General features: G+C 40.5%; 1 protein-coding gene and 1 pseudogene across 2 annotated transcripts in view; both read left to right on the forward strand.

The window, feature by feature from the left end:
- ARHGEF3 (Rho guanine nucleotide exchange factor 3) overlaps positions 1–8,855 on the forward strand; it is a 66,059-nt gene extending 57,204 nt beyond the window's left edge. For both annotated transcript variants that reach the window (XM_065884887.1, XM_065884888.1), the window contains exons 8-10: positions 1,027–1,197; positions 6,322–6,508; positions 8,503–8,855. In XM_065884887.1, coding sequence (XP_065740959.1) covers positions 1,027–1,197; positions 6,322–6,508; positions 8,503–8,855 — 711 coding nt within the window. The remainder of the gene's footprint in view (positions 1–1,026; positions 1,198–6,321; positions 6,509–8,502) is intronic.
- On the forward strand, positions 4,139–4,577 carry LOC136128921 (CCAAT/enhancer-binding protein gamma-like; annotated as a pseudogene).
- Positions 8,856–27,041: the final 18,186 nt, after the last annotated feature.

Raw genomic sequence — 27,041 nt, forward strand, 5'->3', positions numbered from 1 at the left:
TTGCTCCTTTGTTTTCTAGAATTTTCTAACTTTTAGATGTACTGTTCATGTTATAGAACAACACTACATTGGAATAAATGCTTACTGAACATGTCTCAGTGTTGTACTCTTGTTGTTGTGTTTTGCTTCATTTTGAATTTAACAATAATGCAGGGAATTCCCTGGTGGTCCAGTGGTTAGGACTCCTCACTTTCAGAGGACCTGGGTTCAGTCCCTGGTCAGGGAACTAAAATCCCACAAGCCGAGCGGCCTGGCCAAAAGAAGCAAAAAAACAAAAACAATAATGCATCCACCATTGCTTTGAAATCCCTCTACCCCTAATTTACTCACGTGTGCTGTAGGTATGGGCCTGAGTGTATATAGACAAATTGTCCCCATTCTTACTCCTAGTGTCCTTTGTTTCCATTCCTAGTTCTCTGTCTTTCATAAATCATTTATGTTTTGTCACTAAAAAGATATTCAAACCATTTATTCACACCCAATTTGCAAATATTGTTTGTAGGTTAGATTAAGTGCATATAGAGAGACCTTGAAACTGGGTTTCAAATCCCCAAGGACCACCCAATCCCTTTTCTAGACTCTTACATTCTACTTTTCCTCTCCTTGGCCACATTTTTTGAATGCCTACATTTTCAACATTGTGAGCATGTTTTAAGAAATGTGCAATATAGAGCTTAGTGATTATTAAGTCCTGCACATTGAAATCAATACCTCATATCTCTTTCACTCATATAAAATTATGCATCAACATTAGTTTTATATATAATACAAATATGTGTGTGTATACAAATGAATATATATTGTATGTATTTATATGTGTACATGTATAGATGGTGTTTGGGTGGATAGATACAGTATATTAAAAGCATTTATTTATTTTTCCCTTTTCCCAAAGCAGCAACTTAGATAACATGATCTCAGAATTAGATCCAAGTGTATCTTAGTGACTTTCTAGGCTGAGTACCTGGGCCTTGTTGGTGTGAATGGTTTGCTGACTTTCCCCATACTTTCTTTTTGTTTTCACAGATAAACATCATTCAGGGAATCGTGGCAGAAATCAACACCAAGACTGGAGAATCTGAATGCCGTTATTATAAAGAGCGACTTCTTTACTTGGAGGAAGGCCAGAAAGACTCCCTGATTGACAGCTCAAAGGTGCTGTGTTGTCATGGCGAACTGAAGAACAACCGGGGTGTGGTGAGTAGTTACTCTCCTTCAGTAATCTCATCCTGGGCCTCCCCAAATGCTTAATCCACTTGATACTGAGCCTCCTGTTACTATGCCTTCCCTAACCAGGGTCACATTTTTTAGACAAAGGTTGCTTTCCCAGTGTCTTTTATATCATAGGATCATATAGTTTTTAAATATATTTTTATATTTTATTTTATATATATATATCTTAAATTTCATGACCAGTATATATTCAGAAAAATTTTGGAAACCAACATGGAGTTGCCAGCTTTTTCTTTTGTTCGGTCATGACCTTTGAAAACAAATACACGGCTTCCCTGGTGGTGCAGTGGTTAAGAATCCACCTGCCAATGCAGGGGGACACAGGTTCGAGCCCTGGTCCAGGAAGATCCCACATGCCGTGGAGCAACTAAGCCCGTGTGCCACAACTACTGAGCCTGCGCTCTAGAGCCCTTGAACCACAACTACTGATCCCGCATGCCACAACTACTGAAGCCCGCGCACCTGGAGCCTGTGCTCCACAAGAGAAGCCACCGCAGTGAGAAGCCTGCGCACCACAACAAAAAGCAGCCCCTGCTCGCCGCAACTAGAGAAAAGCCTGTGTGCAGCAACAAAGACCCAACACAGCCAAAAATAAATAAATAAATAAATAAAAAAAAAACAAAAAACCAAATGCAAAACAGTTACCATCTCCTCCCACTTTGATATCAGACTGACATTTTGAGACCAGTTTTTTGGGGTTTTTTTAATAATAATCTACCCTCCCATCAGCTGTATATCTAGCTCTGACCTGTAGATATTCCATTTCCTGGCTTTTATTCCTCAGCAAGTATTGAAATTGTTTCTCTTCTCCTATCATAGCAACTTGTACAAATCTCCCCTGGAGGGCTTACTACAGTGGGTTGTAATTCTCCATCTATCTGTCAATATCTTCCATTTTACCCCGCTCTTTTAGGGTGGAGACTGTGCCTTGTCAATCCCTAGCACCATCTTGGGACCTGGCACATACTAAGGCACTTAATAATGTTAGGTGAATACGTGAGTGAATGAGTGGGTGAATAAATGCTTACATGAAGGAAAAATGGATTAAATTACATGAGAGTTCAAAATTCATTCAACTCAGGGACTTCCCTGGTGGCACAGTGGTTAAGAATCCACCTGCCAATGCAGGGGACACGGGTTGGTGCCCTGGTCCGGGAAGATCCCACATGCCATGGAGCAACTAAGCCCACGCGCCACAACTACTGAGCTTGTGCTCTAGAGCCCGCGAACCACAACTACTGAGCCCACGTGCCACAACTACTAAAGCCCACGTGCCTAGAGCCCGTGCTCTGCAACAAGAGAAGTCACCGCAATGAGAAGCTCGCGCACCGCAACGAAGAGTAGCCCCTGCTCCCCACAACTAGAGAAAGCCCACGCACAGCTATGAAGACCAAATACACCCTAAAATAAAAAATAATAAATAAATTTATTTTTTTAAAAATTCAACTCACCAGGCTATTTTTATATATAGCAGTAGAAATTAATGCTAATATATAATATATATATAATTTTATATATAACATGTATTTTATGTAATATATAAACTTTATCATATATAATATATATTTAAAATTCAGCATTGAGAAAGACAGTCTCCACTTCTTTTGTGTTTCATCTTCAGTATCTAGCCAACCCGTAGAATGAAAGCCAAAACTAGATTGAAAACTCTTAATAAGCTTTGATGATTCAGGGGACGCCCTTCTGACCTGGACTGTAAAGTGGCATTTATGGACAGGCTTGGAAATGTTATTTGAAATCACTGAGGACATGTCACAGCACCCATTATCAGTGCTGCTGTAGATCTAAGCAGCTGATGTTGCAACAAAGATTTTGAGACCTGTCACAGGCTGCTGCTTGAAGAAGTGTTTCTGTTTGACTAGGGAGTTACTGATTGCCAGACAGCTGCATTCTGCTTTTTGCTGATATCTGAAAAGCACTGGTAGACTTCTAATGGCTGTTGCTCTGGCTCCTTGAACATTCTTTCTCAGAAGCCCTGTGGGAAATAGGAAGATGCATCACCCCACAGAATGAGGGCCTGTTCTGTTTCTGTCCATCAGTCAGGGACTGAGACCCTCTTGCTGGATGTGCCCAGGGCATTAAGGATGAACTCTATCTACTTCATGTTTCAGGCAGATAGATTTTTGAGAACAAAGATTTTAGTTGGGGTGAGGGGATTTATTTTTGTTTGTTTGTTTGTCCCCAGTAGAATTGTAAAAGTCATTATGGGGCTTCCCTGGTGGCGCAGTGGTTGAGTGTCCGCCTGCCGATGCAGGGGACACAGGTTCATGCCCCAGTCCGGAAAGATCCCACATGCCACGGAGCAGAAAAAAAGTCATTATGAATAAAGTCCTGAGTCAGGAAAAGAATCTCAACAGTTTGAGGGCAGGAAGGAGCTGCGACTAAGAGGAGGAATTCTCAGTGAACATTCACAAATAAGGGATTTTTTTTTTTTTTGCGGTATGCGGGCCTCTCACTGTTGTGGCCTCTCCCGTTGCGGAGCACAGGCTCCAGACGCGCAGGCTCAGCGGCCATGGCTCACGGGCCCAAACGCTCTGCGGCATGTGGGATCTTCCCGGACCAGGGCACGAACCCGTGTCCCCTGCATCGGCAGGTGGACTCTCAACCACTGCGCCACCAGGGAAGCCAGGGATATTTTTTAAAGTTGCCCAGACAATCTGAGTTCAAAGTGCCTACCTTGTCTAGAAGAGTGGTAGAAGTAGGACTGGCGGACCGCGAGGCCTGGGTCGGGTCAGGCCACGCCGTGCAGGACCGCTGGGAATGGAGGCCACTTGGGGAGGGGCGGGCTGGAGGCGCAGGTACATATGAAGATTTCTTAGCAGATCAAACCATTGATCACCTTGTCCTCATTTCTACTTGTTCTGTGTTAACAAGGGAGCGTGCCCAAATGAGCAAGGTATCACAGCAGAACAGTACCCGGGCGTGAACGGAATAAGTGTCATCCATACTCGGGCTCATGCCAGCGGCTTATAGCAGGTTCCTCAGCTGGTGCCCACTGGCCCTGGGGGCGGAGGCAAAGCTGTGCCTCCAGGCAAGCAGAGCAAAAAGAGTTTGCCCATGGATCGCAGCAGTGACGAGTATCGTCAGCGCAGAGAGAGGAACAACATGGCGGTGAAAAAGAGCCCATTGAAAACCAAGCAGAACGCGCAGGATACGCTGCAGAGTCAGCTCAAGGAAGAGAATGAACTGTTGGAAGCAAAAATTAAATTGCTGACTAAGGAATTAAGTGTACTGATTTATTTCTTGAGCATGCACACAACCTCGCAGATAACGTGCAACCCAGTAGCACTGAAAATACGACAAATTCTGATAATGCAGGACCGTAGACCTCGCCTCTTTCAAACGTCACAACTTGCGGCTTGAACGTTAAAGGTGTGACTAACTACACTACTCGTATCAGGGGCTGATCTCCGTTATTCAAAGATCCATTGAAGGTTGTTTTCTAGAATCAGCGCTGAAGAGTTGATTAGCTAAAAATGTTAGCCATATAATTTGAATATCTGGTTTTAAATGATAAGGATTTTTCTGGGGATAAAAAACATTTTTAAAGGTATATGGTAAAAAAAAAAAAAAATGCCCTGGAGCTTGATGTTCTTAATAAATCCTTACTTCCCCCCCCCAAAAAAAAACAAAAAGAAAGAGTGGTAGAAGTAGAAACAGTGTGAAAATCTCTGATTATTTTTAGTATGTAAAACAGTGACTAACCCCTCCCCTCCCTAACCCCCAAAAGAAAAGTCTTAATATTCTCTTCTGCCATCCCCACCACCCACACCAAAAAAAAGCCCTTAACTTGGTTATTTTGTGCTTTACTCTGTTTTTCGGTCTTCAAACCTGCCCCCACCGCAAACACACACCAATACAGAACCGTCATCATTTGTGTGTCCACAAGCCAACATTTAGTTGAGCTTCAGTTTCTGCGGTTTTTGGTGTGTATGTATGTATGTGTGTGTCTGTCTGTCCATCCATCCGTCTGTGGCAGGGTGCAGGTAGATGATCCGCAAGTATCTTTTCTTCCAAATCTAAAACTGTCTGATAATGCTGAATATGCTTCCTCGACCCCAGATCAAGATTCTAATGTGAATTTTCAGCCCTACTCTTCTGGTCTCCTCTTTGAGACCCTAAGGCTGACATTGCCAAATATTGCCACTGGAAAACCAGAATCTAGCTGCAAAGTCATGGATCGTCTCTCTTCACCTCCTAAGCATTTCCAAGCTGCGGGAAGAGTCTGGCACTTAGAGTTGAATGGAGCCAATTTACCCCAGCTCCACTCGGCAAAATTGCTTTTATAATGTGGTTTGAGACAAGCCTTTATTTTTGAGATTCTTTTTTTGCCAACAACACACACATCAATCATCAGCCTTTTAAGCACAACCTCTTCAGAGAACCGAGGTTCTTATGAACTTAACCGAGAAGGACAACTTGTTTGATTGTCTTTCTTTGTGGCTACAGCAGCATGCTCTGGTTTCCTCGGGAATGGGCAGTGTTCCGAGCTGGGATGCCTGGATGAAGCTGATAATCAGCTCAGTGGTTGAAGGAACAAGTGTTTTATGGGTTTGAGAAGCAAACGTTAATATTAGGCTCTGATATTTCAGTCTCGTCCTTTATGGACTGTTACTCATTGTGATCTCTTAGAATTGTATTGGATACAATAAACCAAAGCCCCGAGAGCACTAACTTATTTTCCTTCATTAGCCTCTTCATTCTATGGGGTTTCTCTCTCTCCTTTTTTTTTTTTTTAAATGTTCCTATAAGGCTGTATGTGTCTGCACAGGTTGTGAATTGCAGTGTGAAGAACGCCACTGCAGCTGGCAGACCTGGCTGCAGGTGTCTGTAGGCAGAAAGGCCTTCTTCAGTGGGGCCCTAGAGAGGCGCTCCCATAGGAAAGGCAATGGATGCATCTGGAAATGTGTCCAACCCCCAACTCCTGTTCTCCCAGAGGTAGATTTGAGCCTAGAAGTTCATAGGCCAGTGTGAACCTGGTACCTAGGGACCTCTTATCCACAGAGGTCCACTTATCAACTACTCATTAGATTATTGCTTAGGGGAATCCTGTGGATTCTTTTCTTCCAGAAACTACACGTTTTCCTGTTCCAAGAAGTACTTGTGATCACTCGGGCTGTCACCCACAACGAGCAGCTCTGCTACCAGTTGTACCGGCAGCCCATCCCCGTGAAGGACCTCCTGTTGGAAGATCTGCAGGATGGAGAAGTGAGGCTGGGCGGCTCCCTGCGTGGGGCATTCAGCAACAATGAGAGAAGTATGGATGGCTGTCCATTTTGACCTGTTGAACGTCTTTGGTCGTGGTGGTTTGGAGGGAATGGCTGCCTGGTGAAAAGAGAAGAGCTATGGCCTTGAAGTCAAACTGCATTCCAGTTTTCTTTCATCACTCACTGGTTGTGTAACCTTACTCAACCTCTTTGAGCCTTAGTTTCCCATCTGCAAAGTGGGGATGCATGCATACCTACTTCACAAGATTGTTATAAGGATTAAGTAAGACACTACAAGTTAACCTGTCTGCATATAACTGGTGCCCCTTAAGCTCCCTTACTCGACTCCTTCCACTGGATAAAAGCATTCTTAAGGCCAGATGGTCCCTATGTGATTACAGTTGTATAACGTTGGGTTTTTGTAGTTAAGCTGGCAGACTTGTCTCTAAAGAGACATAACTATGATCAACTGGGCTGAGGGTTTATCTGTAATTACTCTAATGGGCTTCTCTAACTTGAGACTTAATAAACAAAGGAATTAACCAAAAGAAGCTTAGATAGCAGCGTCTATCTAGTGTCTCCTATGTGTCAAGCACTGTGCCAGGCACTGATATACACTAGGGAACCAAACAATTCAATTCCTTGGAAGCCCTGTGGAACTTACATTGTGATGGAGGAGGTAGAGGTTATTTGAGAAGCAAATAAATAATCCAGGTACCTTAAGAAAACTAAAACCCAGTAAGGGAATAGAGAGGGATAGCAATAGGAGGTATGTTTAAGATGAAATGGTCAGGGAGGTTTTCTTTGAGCAAGTAACATTTGAGCCTCTTAGGTTAACATTGACATCATATTGTCAAAGTAATTCACGTATACTGCCTCTTACCTACTCACCAGTCCCTCTGCCCTAGTGGTAGTACTAGTAGTAGTAGTAGTACTTACATTTCTCAAGTACTGACTATGTGCCAGGCATTGTATAAGCACTTACATGTATTATTATATTTATCCCTCATAATAACCATCTAAGGTAGATTCTCTTTGTTTTTCCCATTTTACAAATAAAGAAACTGAGACGTAGGGGAGTTAAGGCATTTGCGCCACAGCAAAGACTGGAGCCTGAATTTATCTGAAGCCAGTCTGTTGGCTACAGGGATCGTGCACGGGGACTGACTGAGCACAGACACTTCTGTGAACCACATGCATGTGGCACACGGGACCCATTAAATGACAGTTAATGTTGTTATTAAACTAAATCAAATGTCTTCCATATTGTGCACTACCATTTTTTAAATGCACATAGCTCCAGGAATTCTCTGGCGGTTCAGTGGTTAGAACTCCACACTTTCACTGCCAAAGGCCTGGGTTCAGTATCTGGTCAGGGAATTAAGATCCCATAAGCCACGTGGCACAGCCAAAAGAATATAAATAAATAAATAATTTTAAAAAATAAATGCACAGAGCTCCTGTTGCAGTTATTATTAAAATGTCAATTTCATTTTAAAATGAAACCAAACTTATAAGAGTCTTTACATATCTTCTCAATCATCAGATACTAAATGTACAAGTACTGTCATGTGGAGGGTCTTGGGCCTGTTTGATGTTACAAAGAGCTTTTTAAACTTGAAAAAGCTCTAGCTTGGGGCAGTTGAAATTACAGATTCCCAGGCCCACATCAGACCTACTGAATCTGAATCTCTAAGGGTAGGACCCCAGGATCTGTACTTTTAACATGCTCTTGGGGGATTTTGATATGCAGCCAGGTTTGGTACCCAGTACTCTGGGGTCCCCTGAAACACAAGACATAGTTGTTCCGTACTGATTTGCTAGCTTCCGAGAGCAACTGAGTGCCAGACCTGTGTCAACACCTGTTGATTGATGGAGGCCGCAGGGTGGAGCTGAGCCATTCCTAGATCAGTAGGGCACATTTAGTAATCAATTAGTGATCTCTGTCGTGGGTACTGGGGGTTAGTGTCACCACATGTGTAATCTTTGGCCTGAGGAAATACCTGTCCATTGACCTTTTTTTTCATGTGTTTTTCATTTCTAGTTAAAAACTTCTTCAGAGTAAGTTTCAAAAATGGATCCCAAAGTCAGACCCACTCATTACAAGCCAATGACACCTTCAACAAACAGCAGTGGCTCAACTGTATTCGTCAAGCCAAAGAAACAGTCCTGTGTGCTGCGGGGCAGGCTGGGGTCCTTGACTCCGAGGGACCATTCCTAGATCCCACCACCGGGAGCAGGGAGCCACAGGGAGAAACAAAACTTGAGCAGATGGACCAATCGGACAGTGAATCGGATTGTAGCATGGACACAAGTGAGGTCAGCCTTGACTGTGAACGCATGGAACAGACAGGCTCTTCCTGTGGGGATAGCAGGCATGTTGAAAGCAACGTCTGACAGAAGCATGTACTTCCTGGAAGTAGCCCTGTGTCTTACCTGTACAGTATTTGCATTCCACACATGGAACGGTTTGGAGAAGCACTTTTTAATACTTTTGTGACTGTGTTGGCCCAGTCCTGTCTGTACTTTTTTGTCCCTAGTACTGTAACTGCCAGTCTGTGTCAGCTGGAATCTGTGGCAACTGTTACCCTGTATTGTATTTCACAAGTGTCTGGATGGATGGAGAAGTACTTGAACAAGTTACTTTCACTTGTCCTGCTGGATTTTAAAGGACAGAAAGAAAACAATCTCTAAACTACTGTTTCATGTAGATTAAAGGGTCCTTCCATTGTTTCTCTAGTGCTTTTCTGGCTCTTTGACAGGGTAGCTGAAGGCGTGAAATTTAAAGGGCCTTGAAAACAGGACATGAGGAAGTTACTTGTGTATCATGATGGCATTTGAAGGAGAAACGGGAAAGATCAACGTTTCAAGTTAAATTGGTTCAATGTCATCCAACCAAAAAGCATGAAAACATCCCTGGGGATTCTGAAGGTTTAATTTTGCAAAGGAAGAAGCACTGTCTTGACCTTGCAATTTCATCCAGTACAAATTTGATGCAGTAATCTATTAGGACATGAAATAAGAGTCTGACCTTAAAAGGATCAACGCAAAAACCGCTGTCAGCTCTGAATCTTGAACTGAAATGTGCATTGCATCAGGAGGTCTCTGCCATGGATGCTGGCTGGCCTTAAAGAGCCATTTCTAGCCTAAAATATCATAATATAACTCAAAGGGCCTGGGAAAACCTGGCAGGATAGCAAAAAGACCCATCTTCTCTTTGTTTCATGTGCTTAGGCCTACTCGTGTTTTAGAGCATGAATGAAGAGATGAGGAAAAGGGACTGCGGCTCAGTCAGTGACTCTGTTTACGGAAACGTGAGAAAAAGAATTTGGAAGAAGTGCTCCATTGTGACCTTATGTGGGAAGCATTAAAAGAGAAAAGTAAGGTCCAATGTCCGTCTGGGAAAGGCCAGAGCCTTGGGTTTCCCTGCCCCACTTTTGGGTCATCATTTGCCATCTCTGGCTCTGCGCTGGATCAGAATCATAATTACATTCTCCAGAGGCCGACTTAATTAACTCTATCATTAATTAGGATCAGTTATCCAAACTAATAAACCTCTGCCAGACTTGATTTACAATGCAGGGTGAGTTGCAGACCTTTAAAAAAAGTTAATACACAGAAAATCTCCCTGCGAGTGTAAATATTAAAAATGACTTGTGCAAAATTGTACCCACACCAGCACTAGTAGTAATGATTCTAAATTATTGCCAAAAAAGTTTTCTTTTCTTTTTTTTTTAAATCTGTCTTTCAAGTTTACACAAAGGAAAGCAGTAAATACTATGTTGTCATTTTATTATGTACGTCTATCATGTGCATTCAAAGAAGCTGTGTGACAAGATTCATCAATATAAAAACAAGCTATAGTACTTATTTTTCAAAACAAAATGTTGTGGTCCATTTTACCCTGTAAAACATATTTCTGTATTTATAGATTTTAAACACAGTGAACCTTTTTTTCTATTACAAGTTTATTTAAAACAACTCAAGTTGTTATTGATTTAGCGACTGAATGAATCTGCTGCAGACAGAAGCAGAGAAAAGCCGAGAAAAGTTGTTTGATGGTGGGGAAAAGAATGAATCATTCTTTGCAGGAGCCATTGGCCACTTTGGCCAGCGTGTTGAGAAAAGAGGTCTGTCAAGGGCTGGCCTATGGGAAGAAAGTCAATGAATGTTTTCATGAAATGAATGTTTTTGTATAATGGCCTTAAACTTCTCTGGAAGCATTTCAAATAAATTACATTAAAATGTCGTCTTCTTTGTATATAGTATTTGCCCTACAAACATCAAATTTCAGTGATCTTACTGGGAGGTTCTTACCGAAATTTTTGCTTGTACCCAAGTACACACATTAAGATAGGGTATAGGTTGATATAAATGCTACGATTTGATCTATCAAAGCTCTTGCAGAACTCATATTTCTAAGATCTGCTTTTTCAAGGATTCTCTATTCACTTTTTTTCTTTTTTTCTAATTTCTAATTTTATATTGGACTATAGTTGATTAACAATGTTGTATTAGTTCCCAGTGTACAGCAAAGTGACTTGGTTATACATATACATGTATCTATTCTTTTTCAAAGTCTTTTCCCATTTAGGTTATTACAGAATATTGAATGGAGTTCCCTGTGCTATACAGTAGGTGCTTGTTGGTTATCTATTTTAAATATAGCAGTGTGTATATGTCAATCCCAAACTCCCAATCTGTCCCTCCCGCCACCTCTTCGCCCCTGGTAACCATAAGTTCGTTCTCTAAGTCTGTGAGTTTGCTTCTGTTTTTTAAACAAATTCATTTGTATCATCTTTTTTTAAGATTTTGCATATCATATATTTGTCTTTGTCTGACTTTATTCACTTAGTATGATAATCTCTAGGTCCATCCATGTTGCTGCAAATGGCATTATTTCATTCTTTTTAATGGCTGAGTAATATTCCATTGTATATATATATGTACCACATCTTCTTTATCCATTTGTCTGTCAATGGACATTTAGGTTGCTTCCATGTCTTGGCTATTGTAAACAGTACGGTAACGAACGTTGGGATGCATGTATCCTTGCGAGCCGTGTTTTTCTCCAAATATATGCCCAGGAGTGGGATTGCTGGATCATATAGTAGTTCTATTTTTAGTTTCTTAAGGAACTAATACAGTTCTCCATAGGGGCTGTACCAATATACATTCCCACCAACAGTGTAGGAGGGTTTGCTTTTCTCCACACCCTCTCCAGCACTTACTGTTTGTAGTTTTTTTGATGATAGCCATTCTGAGTGATGTAAGGTGATACCTCATTGTAGTTTGATTTGGATTTCTCTAATAATTAGTGATGTGGAGCATCTTTTCATGTGCCTGTTGGCCATCTGTATGTCTTCTTTGGAAAAATGTCTATTTAGGTCTTCTGCCCATATTTTGATTGAGTTGTTCGTTTTTTTGATATTGAGCTGCATAAGCTGTTTGTAAATTTTGGAGATTAATCTCTTGTCAGTCACATCATTTGCAAATATTTTCTCCCATTCTGTAGGTTGTCTTTTTGTTTTGTTTATGTTTTCCTTTACTGCGCAAAAGCTTTTGAGTTTAATTAGGTCCCATTTGTTTATTTTTGTTTTAATATCCATTACTCTAAGAGGTGGATTGAAAAAGATATTGCTGCGATTTATGTTAAAGAGTGTTCTGCCTATGTTTTCCTCTAAGGGTTTTATAGTGTCCGGTCTTACCTTTAGGTCTTTAATCCATTTTGAGTTTATTTTTGTGTATGGTGTTAAAGAATGTTCTAATTTCATTTTTCTTACATGTAGCTGTCCAGTGTTCCCAACACCACTTATTTAAGAGACTGTCTTTTCTCCATTGTCTAGTCTTGCCTCCTTTGTTGAACATTTATTGACCATAGGTGTGTGAGTTTATTTCTGGGCTTTCTATCCTGTTCCATTGATCTATATTTCTGATTTTGTGCCAGTACCATACTGTTTTGATGACTGTAGGTTTGTAGTATAGTATGAAGTCAGGGAGGCTGATTCCTCCAGCTCTGTTTTTCTTTCTCAAGATTGCTTTGACTCACTTATTCATTTATTCATTTTTAATAACTATATCTTGAATCTGTACTGTGTCAAGGGATGTCATAATTGTTATAGAAAATAAATGTTGAATCTCACTGTTAGTATAGGTGACTATTGATGACCTTGGGGCCAAATAATAGAAGGCAAATTTCACTTTGAAATTCTTCCTGGAATTTCAGTCCACTTTTTTTTTTTTAATTAAAATGGCTAGTTTTATTCCCCCAAAGAATAGTTTTAGATGAAAAGGCTCTACAGTTTTAAGTAGTTGGTAGCCAATTCTCAGTAGCATGTTGGCCCAGTAAGGCTGGTAGTTAATCTTATCTTTATAATAAGTTGTCACCATTTTGTTTAACATACTGTTAATTTTCAGATTAGTCAAGATATTCACATAAATAAAAGTAAGTCCAAAATTTTTCCCAAATGAAAACTCACTCCTTCTCATTTTCTTACTCCTCCCTCCTTTTTATCCTCCTTGTCCTTCTCCAGTTCTACTTTGGATATTCTGTCCACTTTTTATTCCCTTGATTGTATTGACTTTGTTACTAGAGAGTGTCTCTTACTAGTCTATTAGAAGATATTTGTACTGACATTTTGTGGGTTAGTGCAAATGACTGAGGGCTAAATGGTTTTCTTGAGTCTATTTTCAAGATGTTATTTGACACACAACTAAAGGCAGTCCTCGCCCTCTAAATGAAAGTCATAAGCAAAGAAAAGAGCCAGACCTAGCAATTTTGTGCAAAATTAGTTTGTGGTTTCGGCTTCTGGGTAGTGGTCACCACCATCAACTGCTTTCGTTTCCATTCCTAGCACGGTCTACAGCAGCTGAGAATGCTACAGTCCTGTTTTAACAAAGTCCCTGTGGTTCCAGGAAACTGCAACCCACCGTGTTGGTGAACAAGCTGTTCAACTTTCCATTTACATTCTGTCCATGTCCACCTTTAACTAATTCTCCAGAAGCCTGAGGATTCCTTGGAGATTTAACAAAGAGAGCATCTGACCACACAGTTTCACTTGGACATTTTCTCTCACCTGGCTCCCATCGGCATGTGGAAGAAGCCACTGATCATCATCTCTCATTGCTGTGGTTGATTCATTTATTTCATGCTATCTCATTTATTGACAGAATTCTGGAATTACAGTATTGGGAATTTGAATAGAATAACAACTCCAAACTCACCAGAATCTGAAGATCATTAAGATTTAAAACCTTGCCCACGTGAACACACAGTGAGAAAAGGCGACTGTATTCAGTGTACCTAGAGGATACTTATGCAAACAAGTTGGCAAAACAATCACTGCTCACTGCATCTTATTTCCTTCTTCCAGGTTGGTTTGCACTTCAGTCAGCTACATAGATCTACCCAGAGGAAGCAGTTCATCAGTTGACCTGGAGGATTAGCAAGGAATTAGAAATGGCACTCTGTATCTTTGAGAGCTGATCATCTAGTTCAGGAAACTGGACATGCATTCTAAATAACTTGTCCACTTACACATACATGTTCACACACAAACACACCTAAATATTAAAGAACTGTGTTATCTCGTCTGTAGAATTTTGAAACATGTCATCCTTGATGTTCTGTTCATCCCATGTCTATGAAATGGGGATACTGTAAACGCTCAGGCCATTTAAAAAGTAAGATGTTGTATGTGAAATCTCTCTGAAAACTATTAAGAGCTAGCAGTTTTCATTTTTGCTATTTAATAGTCACTTTTATATTTGCACATGGTGTTATGAAATTTCTTGAAAGTATGGCCTTGGCTGGGAATCTTTTTCACTCATTCTCTGCATATTTGGGGGGTAGGGTGGAGAGGCCTTCTCAATCCAGAGAATCTGGAGTATTTTCTTGTATTTTTTCATTGGCATATTCCTTTCCACAATTTTCTGTTTTCTCTTTCAGGAACTTCAGAGAGAGTGATGTTGAACCTCCTGGATTTTGTCTCTTCCCTCCTGGATTGGTTTTCATATATTCTTATCTATTTATTCCTACTTTTTATTTCCTAATAGTTCTCATGGAAATTTCTTCACTTTTATCTTCTAACCCTTCTATTAATTGGAGGTAAAGATTTTTATTGCTAAACTTTTTCTATCATTGTTCCTTTTCTTAGAGCATCCTGGTTCTTTTTTTTTTTTTAATTTTATTTTATTTATTTTTTTATACAGCAGGTTCTCATTAGTTATCCATTTCCTGTTATTATTTAGTGAAGGCATTATCTTTGCTAAACTCAGAGTATCATAGTTTTGTTGCATTTTTCTTCTTGCATTGTTCATTTATCTGGGGATAATAGTAACTTATGTGATTGTATATTTTCGCTTACCTCTCCAAATTGCCTCTCTGTCCTGATCCATCGTTTTATGTGCCTGTGGTATGTATGTACTTCATCAATGAACTCTTGCTTGTAGCTTCTGGTTTTATTTGACCAACGGGGAGTCCTTGCATGATATCAGAGAGAGGGAAAAGAGTGAGGTTGGAGTATTTATTCTCCTGACTCTCTCGAAGAATTGCCTTGGGCTGGCTACCTCTCTTGACATGAAGTCACAGTTCCTCTCAAGGAGTTCTCTCTGAGTTCCAGTAGCCCCTCCATCCTAGGATGGTAACAGCCCCACTGTCACTAGCCCCAGTATATTGCCTTGCCTCTACACCCTGCCCACAACTTTGTATGAAGTCCCTTTTTAAAGCTTCTTTGAATTAACCTAATTTGAATATGCTGCTGGGCCTCTGCTAGATACCAGTACCTGACATGATAAACATTATACACATGTGCTCTCAGCATCATCGTCACAGTGATCATTCTACCACCTGCTTTCTATTTTCATATGTTGTGGTCCAAGGATACAAAGATCTTTTGGAATTATGAAAGATGGATTTCCTGTTTCTATTTCTTGTTGTGAGGGATAATTTTCTGAGAAGAGACATGAAAATATCTTTCAGAAGAAAGGCAAAATAAAGACTTTTCCAGGCATTAAAGAGCCTGAAACAGAAATCAACAAATTCATTACCAGCAGATCTATACTGCAAAAACTGTTAAAGGACTTCTTTTGGTAGAATGCAACACCAGATGGATGTGTGGATCCACACAACAGAAAGAAGGGCACCTAATGCAACATGGGGACTTCCCTGGTGGTGCAGTGGTTAAGAATCTGCCTGCCAATGCAGGGGACACAGGTTCGATCCCTGGTCTGGGAAGATCCCGCATGCCACGGAGCAACTAAGCCCGTACTCCACAATTACTGAGCCTGCACTCTAGAGCCCATGAGCCACAACTACTGAGCTCATGCACCACAACTACTGAAGCCCGTGCGCCCTAGAGCCCACACACCACAACTACTGAGCCCACACACCACAACTACTGAGCGCACACACCACAATTACTGAAGCCTTCACACTCTAGGGCCCACGTGCTGCAACTACTGAGCCTGCGTGCTGCAACTACTGAAACCTGGGCTCCTAGAGTCCACGCTCTGCAACAGAGAAGCCACCACAGTGAGAAGCCCACACACCGCAACAAAGAGTAGCCCCTGCCTTCCACAGCTAAAGAAAGCCTGTGCACAGCAACAAATACCCAATGCAGCCAAAGATTAAATAAATAAATTTATGAAAGAAAATCGTTGCCCTAAAAATTTTTTTTTAAAATTGTCATGTTGGAGTAAGAAGGACTGGATTTACCCTTCCACCTGAAACAAAAAAATAAAAGGAAAGACAACATATGTGAAACTATGGTTTTGAACACACTGGACACCAGGCAATGAAGGACAGTGACCCCAAGAGAAGAGAATAAATGACTGAGCCCTGTGTTTGCTCCAGCTTACAGCCTTGAGAGGGTTGTCAGACAGCAGGGCAGGGAGGGGAAACCCAGCCTAGTCCAGTAAAGTCCCTGAGTGGAATAGATGTGGCTGAGAGTTCAGGGAAACCAAGGCAGCTACCGTTTAGAGGACAGAGGAGAGCACTGCATGGAGAGCAAACCTTGGAGGCCTGCAGAGAGGACCCTGCACCCCCGCCACCTGTCCAAGGTACTCAGCTGAATACTGATCAGTGCACACATGTGAGAAACTACCCAAGGGTGGGGAGAACTATCCAGAAGGATTAGCAGGAGCTCACACAGTGCTGGGAATTGTTCCTGTTCCCACAAACTACACTAGTAGAATATCACAGTTGGATAAAGTACTCAGAAGGGCCTGAAAAGTTGTGGTGAATAATTAGCCTGAGCATAAACACTACTTTGGTTCCACCTAACAAGTCTTTTTTTTTTTTCATTTATTTTGTTTATTTATTTTTGGCTGCATTGGGTCTTCGTTGCTGTGCACGGGCTTTCTCTAGTTGCGGCGAGAGGGGGCTCCTCTTCATTGCAGTGAGCGGGCTTCTCATTGCAGTGGCTTCTCTTGTTGCGGAGCATGGGCTCTAGGCTCATGGGCTTCAGTAGTTGTGGCATGCAGGCTCAGTAGTTGTGGCTCACGGGCTTGCTCCGCAGCATATGGCATCTTCCTGGACCAGGGCTCGAACCCACGTCCCCTGCATTAGCAGATGGATTCTTAACCACTGTGCCACCAGGGAAGCCCCCCACTTAACAAGTCTTAAAGACCAAAAAGGATCAAACTATTTCCAAGTAACTTAACTGCATCCCAGAACAAAGCACAAGCATATTTATAGGAATACAAAAATATCCAGCACCTAACGGTAAAATTCACAGTGCCTACCATCCAGTCAAAGACTACAATGTGTGCAAAGAAGCAGGACAATACAACTCATGAAGAGGAGAAAAATACAAGAACAATTGAAACCAACCCGGAACAGACACAAATGTTAGAATTAGCAGACAAGGGCATTAAAAGGTATAACTGTTGGGAATTCCCTGGCAGTCTAGTGGTTAAGACTCTCTGCCTTCACTGCCAAGGAAACAGGTTCAGTCCCTGGTCCAGGAACTGTGATTCCTCAAGCCGTGTGGTGCAGCCAAAAGAAAAGAAAAGTTAGTATAACTGTATATTATAATGTTAAGTGGAGAAATGAAACATACAGAAAAAAGGGCCCAAATCTAACTTATAAAAATGAAAACTACCATGTGTGAGATGAAAGATACTCTGTGTGGGATTAACATCAGATTAGACAGTTCAGAAGAAAAGATTAGTGAACAAGACCTAGCAATATAAACTATTCAAAATAAAACACAGAGAACAGAGAATTTTTGAAAAGTGAGAAGAGCATCGGTGACCCATTGGACAACATTAAGTGCCATGATATGCATGTAATTGGAGTCTGTAAAGGAGTGGAGAGGAGATAGGTTCAAGATGGTGGAGTAGAAGGACGTGCTCTCACTCCCTCTTGCGAGAACACTAGAATCACAACTAACTACTGAACAAGCATCGACAGGAAGACACTGGAACTCACAAAAAAAATACCCCACATCCAAAGACAAAGGAGAAAACACTATGAGATGGTAGGAGGGGCACAGTCACAATAAAATCAAATCCCATAACTGCTGGGTGGGTGACTCACAAACTGGAGAACACTTATACCACAGAAGTCCACCCACTCGGGTGAAGGTTCTTCACTGAGCCCCAGGTCAGGCTTCCCAACCTGGGGGTCCAGCAATGGGAGGAGGAATTCCTAGAGAATCAGACTTTGAAGGCTAGTGGGATTTGATTGCAGGACTTCTACAGAACTGGGGGAAACAGAGACTCCACTCTTGGAGGGCACACACAAAGGATCATGTGCATCAGGACCCAGGGGAAGGAGCAGTGACCCCAGGGAAGACTGAGCCAGACCTACCTGCTAGTATTGGAGGGTCTCCTGAACAGACGGGGGGTGGCTGTGTCTCATGGTGAGGACAAGGACACTGGCAGCAGAGGTTCTGGGAAGTATTCCGTGGTGTGAGCCCTCCCACAGTCTTGTCATTAGCCCCACCAAAGAGCCCTGATAGGCTCCAGTGTTGGGTTGCCTCAGGCCAAACAACCAACAGTGAGGGAACACAGCCCCACCCATCAACAGACAAGTGGATTAAACTTTTACTGAGCTCTGCCCACCAAAGCAACAGCCAGCACTACCCACCACCAGGCCCTCCCATCAGAGAACTTGCAGAAGCCTCTTAGATAGCCTCATCCACCAGAGGGCAGACAGCAGAAGCAAGAAGAACTACAATCCTGCAGCCTGTGGAACAAAAACCACATTCACAGAAAGATAGACAAGATGAAAAGGCAGAGGGCTATGTACCACGTGAAGGAACAAGGTAAAACCCCTGAAAAACAACTAAATGAGGTGGAGATAGGCAACCTTCCAGAAAAGGAATTCAGAATAATGATAGTAAAGATGATCCAGGACCTCGGGAAAAGAATGGAGGCAAAGATCAAGAAGATGCAAGAAATGTTTAACAAAGATCTAGAAGAATTAAAGAACAAAGAAACAGAGATGAGCAATACAATAACTGAAATGAAAAATACACTAGAAGGAATCAATGGCAGAATAACTGAGGCAGAAGAACGGATAAGTGACCTGGAAGACAGAATGGTGGAATTCACTGCTGCAGAACAGTATAAAGAAAATAGAATGAAAAGAAATGAAGACAGCCTAAGAGACCTCTGGGACAACATTAAACTCAACAACATTCACATTATAGGAGTCCCAGAAGGAGAAGAGAGAGAGGAAGGACCCAAGAAAATATTTGAAGGGATTATAGTTGACAACTTCCCTAACATGGGAAAGGAAATAGCTGTCCAAGTCCAGGAAGCGCAGAGAGTCCCATACAGTATAAACCCAAGGAGAAACACACCAAGACATATAGTAATCAAATTGGCAAAAATAAAAGACAAAAATTATTGAAAGCAGCAAGGGAAAAACGACAAGTAACATACAAGGGAACTCCTATAGCAGCTGATTTCTCAGCAGAAACTCTACAAGCCAGAAGGGAGTGGCATGATATACTTAAAGTGATGAAAGGGAAGAACCTACAACCAAGATTACTCTACCTGGCAAGGATCTCATTCAGATTTGATGGAGAAATCAAAAGCTTTACAGACAAGCAAAAGCTAAGAGAATTCAGCACCACCAAACCAACTCTACAACAAATGCTAAAGGAACTTCTCAAAGTAGGAAATACAAGAGAAGGAAAGGACCTACAAAAACAAACCCAAACCAATTAAGAAAATGGTAATAGGAACATACATATCAATAGTTACCTTAAACGTGAATGGATTAAATGCTCCAACCAAAAGACACAGGCTTGCTGAATGGATACAAAAACAAGACCCATATATATGCTGTCTACAAGAGACCCACTTTAGACCTAGGGACACATACAGACTGAAAGTGAGGGGATGGAAAAAGATATGCCATGTAAATGGAAATCAAAAGAGCTGGAGTAGCAATACTCATCTCAGATAAAATAGACTTTCAAATAAAGGATGTTACAAGAGACAAGGAAGGACCCTACATAATGATCAAGGGATCAATCCAAGAAGAAGATATAACAATTATATATGCACCCAACATAGGAGCACCTCAATACATAAGGCAACTGCTAACAGCTCTAAAAGAGGAAATTGACAGTAACACAATAATAGTGGGGAACTTTAACACCTCACACCAATGGACCGATGATCCAAACAGAAAATTAATAAGGAAACACAAGCTTTAAATGACACAATAGAACAGGTAGATTTAATTGATATTTATAGGACATTCCATCCAAAAACAGCAGATTACACTTTCTTCTCAGGTGCGCACAAAACAGTCTCCAGGATAGATCACATCTTCGGTCACAAATCAAGCCTCAGTAAATTTAAGAAAATTGAAATCATATCAGGCATCTTTTCTGACCACGATGCTATGAGATTAGAAATGAATTACAGGGAAAAAATGTAAAAACCACAAACACATGGAGGCCATACAATACGTTACTAAATAGCCAAGAGATCACTGAAGAAATCAAAGAGGAAATCAGAAAATAGCTAGAGACAAATGACAATGAAAACACGATGATCCAAAACCTATGGGATGCAGCAAAAGTAGTTCTAAGAGGGAAGTTTAGAGCTCTACAAGCCTACCTCAAGAAACAAGAAAAATCTCCAATAAACAGTCTAACCTTAAACCTAAAGGAACTAGAGAAAGAAGAACAAACAAAACCCAAGGTTAGCAGAAGGAAAGAAATCATAAAGATCAGAACAGAAATAAATGAAATAGAAACAAAGAAAACAATAGCAAAGATCAATGAAACTAAAAGCTGATTCTTTGAGAAGATAATTGATAAACCATTAGCCAGACTCATCAAGAAAAAGAGGGAGAGGACTCAAATCAATAAAATTAGAAATGAAAAAGGAGAAGTTACAACAGACACCACAGAAATACAAAGCATCCTAAGAGACTACTACAAGCAACTCTATGCCAATAAAATGGACAACCTGGAAGAAATGGACAAATTCTTAGAAAGGTATAGCCTTCCAAGACTGAACCAGGAAGAAATAGAAAATATGAACAGACCAGTCACAAGTAATGAAATTGAAACTGTGATTAAAAATCTTCCAACAAACAAAAGTCCAGGACCAGATGGCTTCACAGGTAAATTCTATCAAACATTTAGAGAAGAGCTAACACCCATCCTTCTCAAACTCTTCCAAAAAATTGAAGAGGAAGGAACACTCCCAAACTTATTCTGTGAGGCCACCATCACCCTGATACCAAAACCAGGCAAAGATGTCACAAAGAAAGAAAACTACAGGCCAATATCACTGATGAATGTAGATGCAAAAATCCTCAACAAAATACTGGCAAATGGAATCCAACAGCACATTAAAAGGATCGTACACCATGATCAAGTGGGGTTTATCCCAGGAATGCAAGGATTCTTCAATATACACAAATCAATAAATGTGATACACCATATTAACAAATTGAAGAAGAAAAACCATATGATCATTTCAATAGATGCAAAGAAAGCTTTCAACAAAATTCAACACCCATTTATGATAAAAACCCTCCAGAAAGTAGGTATAGAGGGAACTTACCTCAACATAATAAAGGCCATATATGACAAACCCACAGCCAACATCATCCTCAATGGTGAAACACTGAAACCGTTTTCACTAAGATCAGGAGCAAGACAAGGTTGCCCACTCTCACCAGTATTATTCAACATAGTTTTGGAAGTTTTAGCCACAGCAATCAGAGAAGAAAAAGAAATAAAAGGAATCCAAATCGGAAAAGAAGAAGTAAAGCGGTCACTGTTTGCAGATGACATAATACTATACATAGAGAATCCTAAAGATGCTACCAGAAAACTACTAGAGCTAATCAGTGAATTTGGTAAAGTAGCAGGATACCAAATTAATGCACAGAAATCTCTTGCATTCTGACACACCAATGATGAAAAATCTGAAAGTGAAATTAAGAAAACACTCCCACTTACCATTGCAACAAAAAGAATAAAATTGCAATAAACCTACCTAAGGAGACAAAAGGCCTGCATGCAGAAAATTATAAGACACTGATGAAAGAAATTAAAGATGATACAAATAGATGGAGAGATATACCATGTTCTTGGATTGCAAGAATTAACATTGTGAAAATGACTCTACTACCCAAAGCAATCTACAGATTCAGTGCAATCCCTATCAAACTACCACTGGCATTTTTCACAGAACTAGAACAAAAAATTTCACAATTTGTATGGAAACACAAAAGACCCCGAATAGCCAAAGCAATCTTGAGAAAGAAAAATGGAGCTGGAGGAATCAGACTCCCTGACTTCAGACTATACTTACTACAAAGCTACAGTAATCAAGACAGTGTGGTAGTGGCACAAAAACAGAAATATAGATCAATGGAACAGGATAGAAAGCCCAGAGATAAACCCACGCACCTATGGTCAACTAATCTATGACAAAGAGGGCAAGGATATACAGTGGAGACAAGACTGTCTCTTCAATAAGTGGTTCTGGGAAAACTGGACAGCTACATGTAAAAGAATGAAATTAGAACACTCCCTAACACCATACACAAAAATAAACTCAAAATGGATTAGAGACCTAAATGTAAGACTGGACACTATAAAACTCATAGAGGAAAACATAGGAAGAACATTCTTTGACATAAATCACAGCAAGATCTTTTTTGATCCACCTACTAGAGTGATGGAAATAAAAATAAACAAATGGGACCTAATGAAACTTAAAAGCTTTTGCACAGCAAAGGAAACTACAAACAAGACGAAAAGACAACCCTCAGAATGGGAGAAAATATTTGCAAATGAATCAACAAAGGACTTATCTCCAAAATACATAAACAGCTCATGCAGCTCAGTATTAAAAAACAAACAACCCAATCAAAAAATGGATGGAAGACCTAAATAGACATTTCTTCAAGGACATACAGATGGCCAAGAAACACATGGAGAGCTGCTCAACATCACTAATTATTAGAGAAATGCAAATCAAAACTACAATGAGGTATCACCTCACACCAGTTAGAATGAGCATCATCAGAAAATCTACAAACAACAAATGCTGGAGAGGGTGTGGAGAAAAGGGAACCCTCTTGCACTGTTGGTGGGAATGTGAATTGCTACAGCCACTATGGAGAACAGTATGGAGGTTCCATAAAAAACTAAAACTAGAACTACCATATGACCCACCGATCCCACTACTGGGCATATACCCAGAGAACACCATAATTCAAAAAGACACATGCATCCCAATGTTCATTACAGCACTATTTACAATAGCCAGGTCATGGAAGCAACCTAAATGCCCATCAACAGAGGAATGGATAAAGATGTGGCACATATATACAATGGAATATTACTCAGCCATCAAAAGGAACGAAATTGGGTCATTTGTAGTGACGTGGATGAATCTAGAGGCTGTCATACAGAGTGAAGTAAGTCAAAAAGAGAAAACAAATATCGTATATTAACGTGTATATGTGGAACCTAGAAAAATGATACAGATGAACTGGTATGCAGGGCAGAAATTGAGATACAGATGTAGAGAACAAACGTATGGACACCAAGTGGGGGGGAAGCGGCGGGGGATGGAGGTGGTGGTGGGATGAATTGGGCGATTGGGATTGACATGTATACACTGATATGTATAAAATTGTTTCTAATAAGGACCTGCTGTATAAAAAAATAAAATTTAAAAATTTTAAAAAAAGAATGGAGAGAGGAGACAGAAAATATATTTGAAGAAATAATTGCAAAAAATTATCCAAATGTGATGAAATTATAAACCCAGAGATCCAAGAAATTCAGTGAACTCCAAACACAAGACAAAATAAAACTACATGAAGGCATATCAATCAAATTGTTCAAAACTGGTAATAAAGTCTTAAAAGTCCAGCTGGAGGAAAAAGACATGTTACATACAAAGAAACACAGGTAAGGATAACAGAAGATTTCTCTCTGGAAACAAGGCAAGCAGGAAGACAGCGATATCTTTAAAGTACTGAAAGAAAAATAACTGAGCCCAGAATTCTATACCCAGTGAAAATATCTTTCAAAAGCAAAGCAAAATAAATTATTTTCTAACATAGAAAAGTTGAAACAATTCATTACCACGAGACCAGAACTACAAGACATGTTAAAAGACGTCCTTGAGGCAGAAGGGAAATTATATCAATAGTTGACTTAACATTAAAAAAAAAAAAAATCAAGCCAATGGGGAATTCTCCAGTGGGCCAGTTGTTAAGACTCCACAATTCCACTGCAGGGGGCATGGGTTTGATCCCTGGTTGGGGAGCTAAGATCCCACATGCTGCATGGTGTGGCCAAAAAAACCCCCCACGAAACAGCCCAGGTAATTCATCAAATTAAAAAGTGGGGAGGCACATGATCATCTCAATAGAAAAAGCATTTGACAATATACATCCCTGATAAAAACTTCCAGCAAACTAGAAGCACAAGGAAATGTTCTCAACCTGATAAAGGGTATCTATCACAAACTATGACATCATAATGCTGAAAGATTGAATGCTTTCTCCCCTAAGATGAGAAACAAGGGAAGGATATTCATTCTCACAACTTCTATTCAACATTGTACTGAAGGTCCTAACCAGCACAATAAGGCAAGAAAAATAAATAGAAGACATCTTGATGGGAAAGGAAGAAGTAAAACTGTCGTTATTTACAGATAACATGATCATCTATGTAGAAAATATGAAATATACAAAACTTATTAAATAAGGTCAACAAGGTTGCAAGATACAAGGTAAACATGCAAAAATTTATTCTTTCTATATGATAGCAATGAACAGGACATTGAAATTTAAAACTATACTGTTTATATTATCATTAAAATATTTAAAACAGATAAATCTGAGAAAAGATGTGCAAAACATGTACCCTGAAAATTATAAAACACAGTTGAAAAATTATTATTTTTTTTTTTGGCCACAGCATGCAGCTTGTGGGATCTTAGTTCCCCTACCAGGGACTGGACCAGGCTCTCAGCAGTGAGAGTGCAGAGTCCTAACCACTGGACCACGAGGGAATTTCCTTTTCTTTTTGGAACAACTTAAGAAACACCAAAATAGATGGGAAAATATACCACGGTCATAGATTGGAAGACTCAATACTGTTAAGATGTCAGCTCTGCCCAAAATTATTCCACAGATTTAACACAATCCAAGTCTAAATCAAGGTGGACTGTTTTCTAGAAATTGACAAGCTGATTCTAAAATTCATATGGAAATCTAAGAGACCTAGATTAGCCAAAACAACTCTGAAAAAGATTAACAAAGTTGAAAGACTTACCTAAAACTTACTATGAAACTGCAATAACCAAAACAGTATATTATAGTATGATAGACAGTCAACAGACCCAAATAGAGCCCAGAAATACAACCAGACATATGGTCAGATGATTTTTCAACAAAAATACAAAGGCATTACAGTGACAAAAGATCTTTTCAACAAGTGATGCTAGAACAACTGTCCATTTATATTCAGCAAAACAAACCAATAAAGTAAGACCCTATATCACATCTTATACAAAAATTAACACAAATGGACTGGAGACAAAAATGTAAAACCTAAAGTTGTAAGGCCTCTAGAAAAAATCAGGAGAAAATTTAATTTTTTTTTTTTTTTTTGCTGAACGCGGGCCTCTAACTGTTGTGGCCTCTCCCGTTGAGGAGCACAGCCTCCGGACGCACAGGCTCAGCGGCCATGGCTCACGGGCCCAGCCGCTCCGCGGCATGTGGGACCTTCCTGGACCAGGGCACGAACCTGTGTCCCCTGCATCGGCAGGCGGACTCTCAACCACTGCGCCACCAGGGAAGCCCCAGAAGAGAATTTTTGTTGCCTTGGGTTAGGCAAAGAATTCTGCAAATAATTCTTAGATATGACACAAAATCATAATTCATAAAAGAAAAAAATGGATAAATTGGGCTTCAATAAAATGAAGAACTTCTGCTCTTCAGAAGACATTGTTAAGGGCTTCCCTGGTGGTGCAGTGGTTGAGAGTCCGCCTGCCGATGCAAGGGACACGGATTCATGCCCCGGTCCGGGAGAATCCCACATGCCGCGGAGCGGCTGGGCCCGTGAGCCATGGACGCTGAGCCTGCATGTCCGGAGCCTGTGCTCCACAACGAGAGAGTCCACAGCGGTGAGAGGCCCGCGTACCGCAAAAAAAAAAAAAAAAAAAAAGACATTGTTAAAAGACTGAAAAGACAAGTCACATACTGGGAGAAAATTTTTTGCAAATCACATCTCTGATAGAGAAGTTGTATCCAGTATATATAAAGAAATCTGAAAATTCAATAATAGGAAAACAAGCAACCCAATTTAAAAATAGACAAAATATTTGGACAGGTACTTGACCAAAGAAGATATGTGGATAGTAAATAAGTATATTAAAAGACTCAACATCACTGGTTGTGAAATAAATGCAAGCTAATACTACAATGAGATACCACTATTTACCTCTTATATGTCTAAAATTAAAAAGATTGGACTTATCTGGTGGCACAGTGGTTAAGAATCCGCCTGCCAATGCAGGGGCCACAGTTTCGAGCCCTGGTCTGGGAATATCCCACATGCCACAGAGCAACTAAGCCCATGTGCCACAACTACTGAGCCTGTGCTCTAGAGCCCTTGAACCACAACTACTGATCCCGCGTGCCACAACTACTGAAGCCCGCACTCCTAGAGCCCATGCTCCACCACAAGAGAAACCACCGCAATGAGAAGCCTGCACACCACAACAAAGAGTAGGCCCCGATCACCACAACTAGAGAAAGCCCACATGCAGCAACGAAGACCCAACACAGCCAAAAATTAAAAAGGTTAACTGTGGCCCATGGCCATGAAAAGATGCTCAAAATCATTAATCATTAGAGAAATGCATTCAAAACCACAATGATACCACCTCACATTCATTAGGATGGCTACTATTAAAAAGAAAATCAGAAAATAAGTGTTGGTGACAATGTGGAGAAATTGAAACCCTTGTACCCTGTTGGTGGGAAAGTAAAATGGTGCAGCTGCTGTGGGAAGCAGTATGGTGGTTCCTCAAAAAAATCAAAATAGGATTATCATATGATCCAGCAATCTT

This window comes from Phocoena phocoena, chromosome 10, assembly GCF_963924675.1.
Source record: "Phocoena phocoena chromosome 10, mPhoPho1.1, whole genome shotgun sequence".
Classification (NCBI taxonomy): domain Eukaryota; kingdom Metazoa; phylum Chordata; class Mammalia; order Artiodactyla; family Phocoenidae; genus Phocoena; species Phocoena phocoena.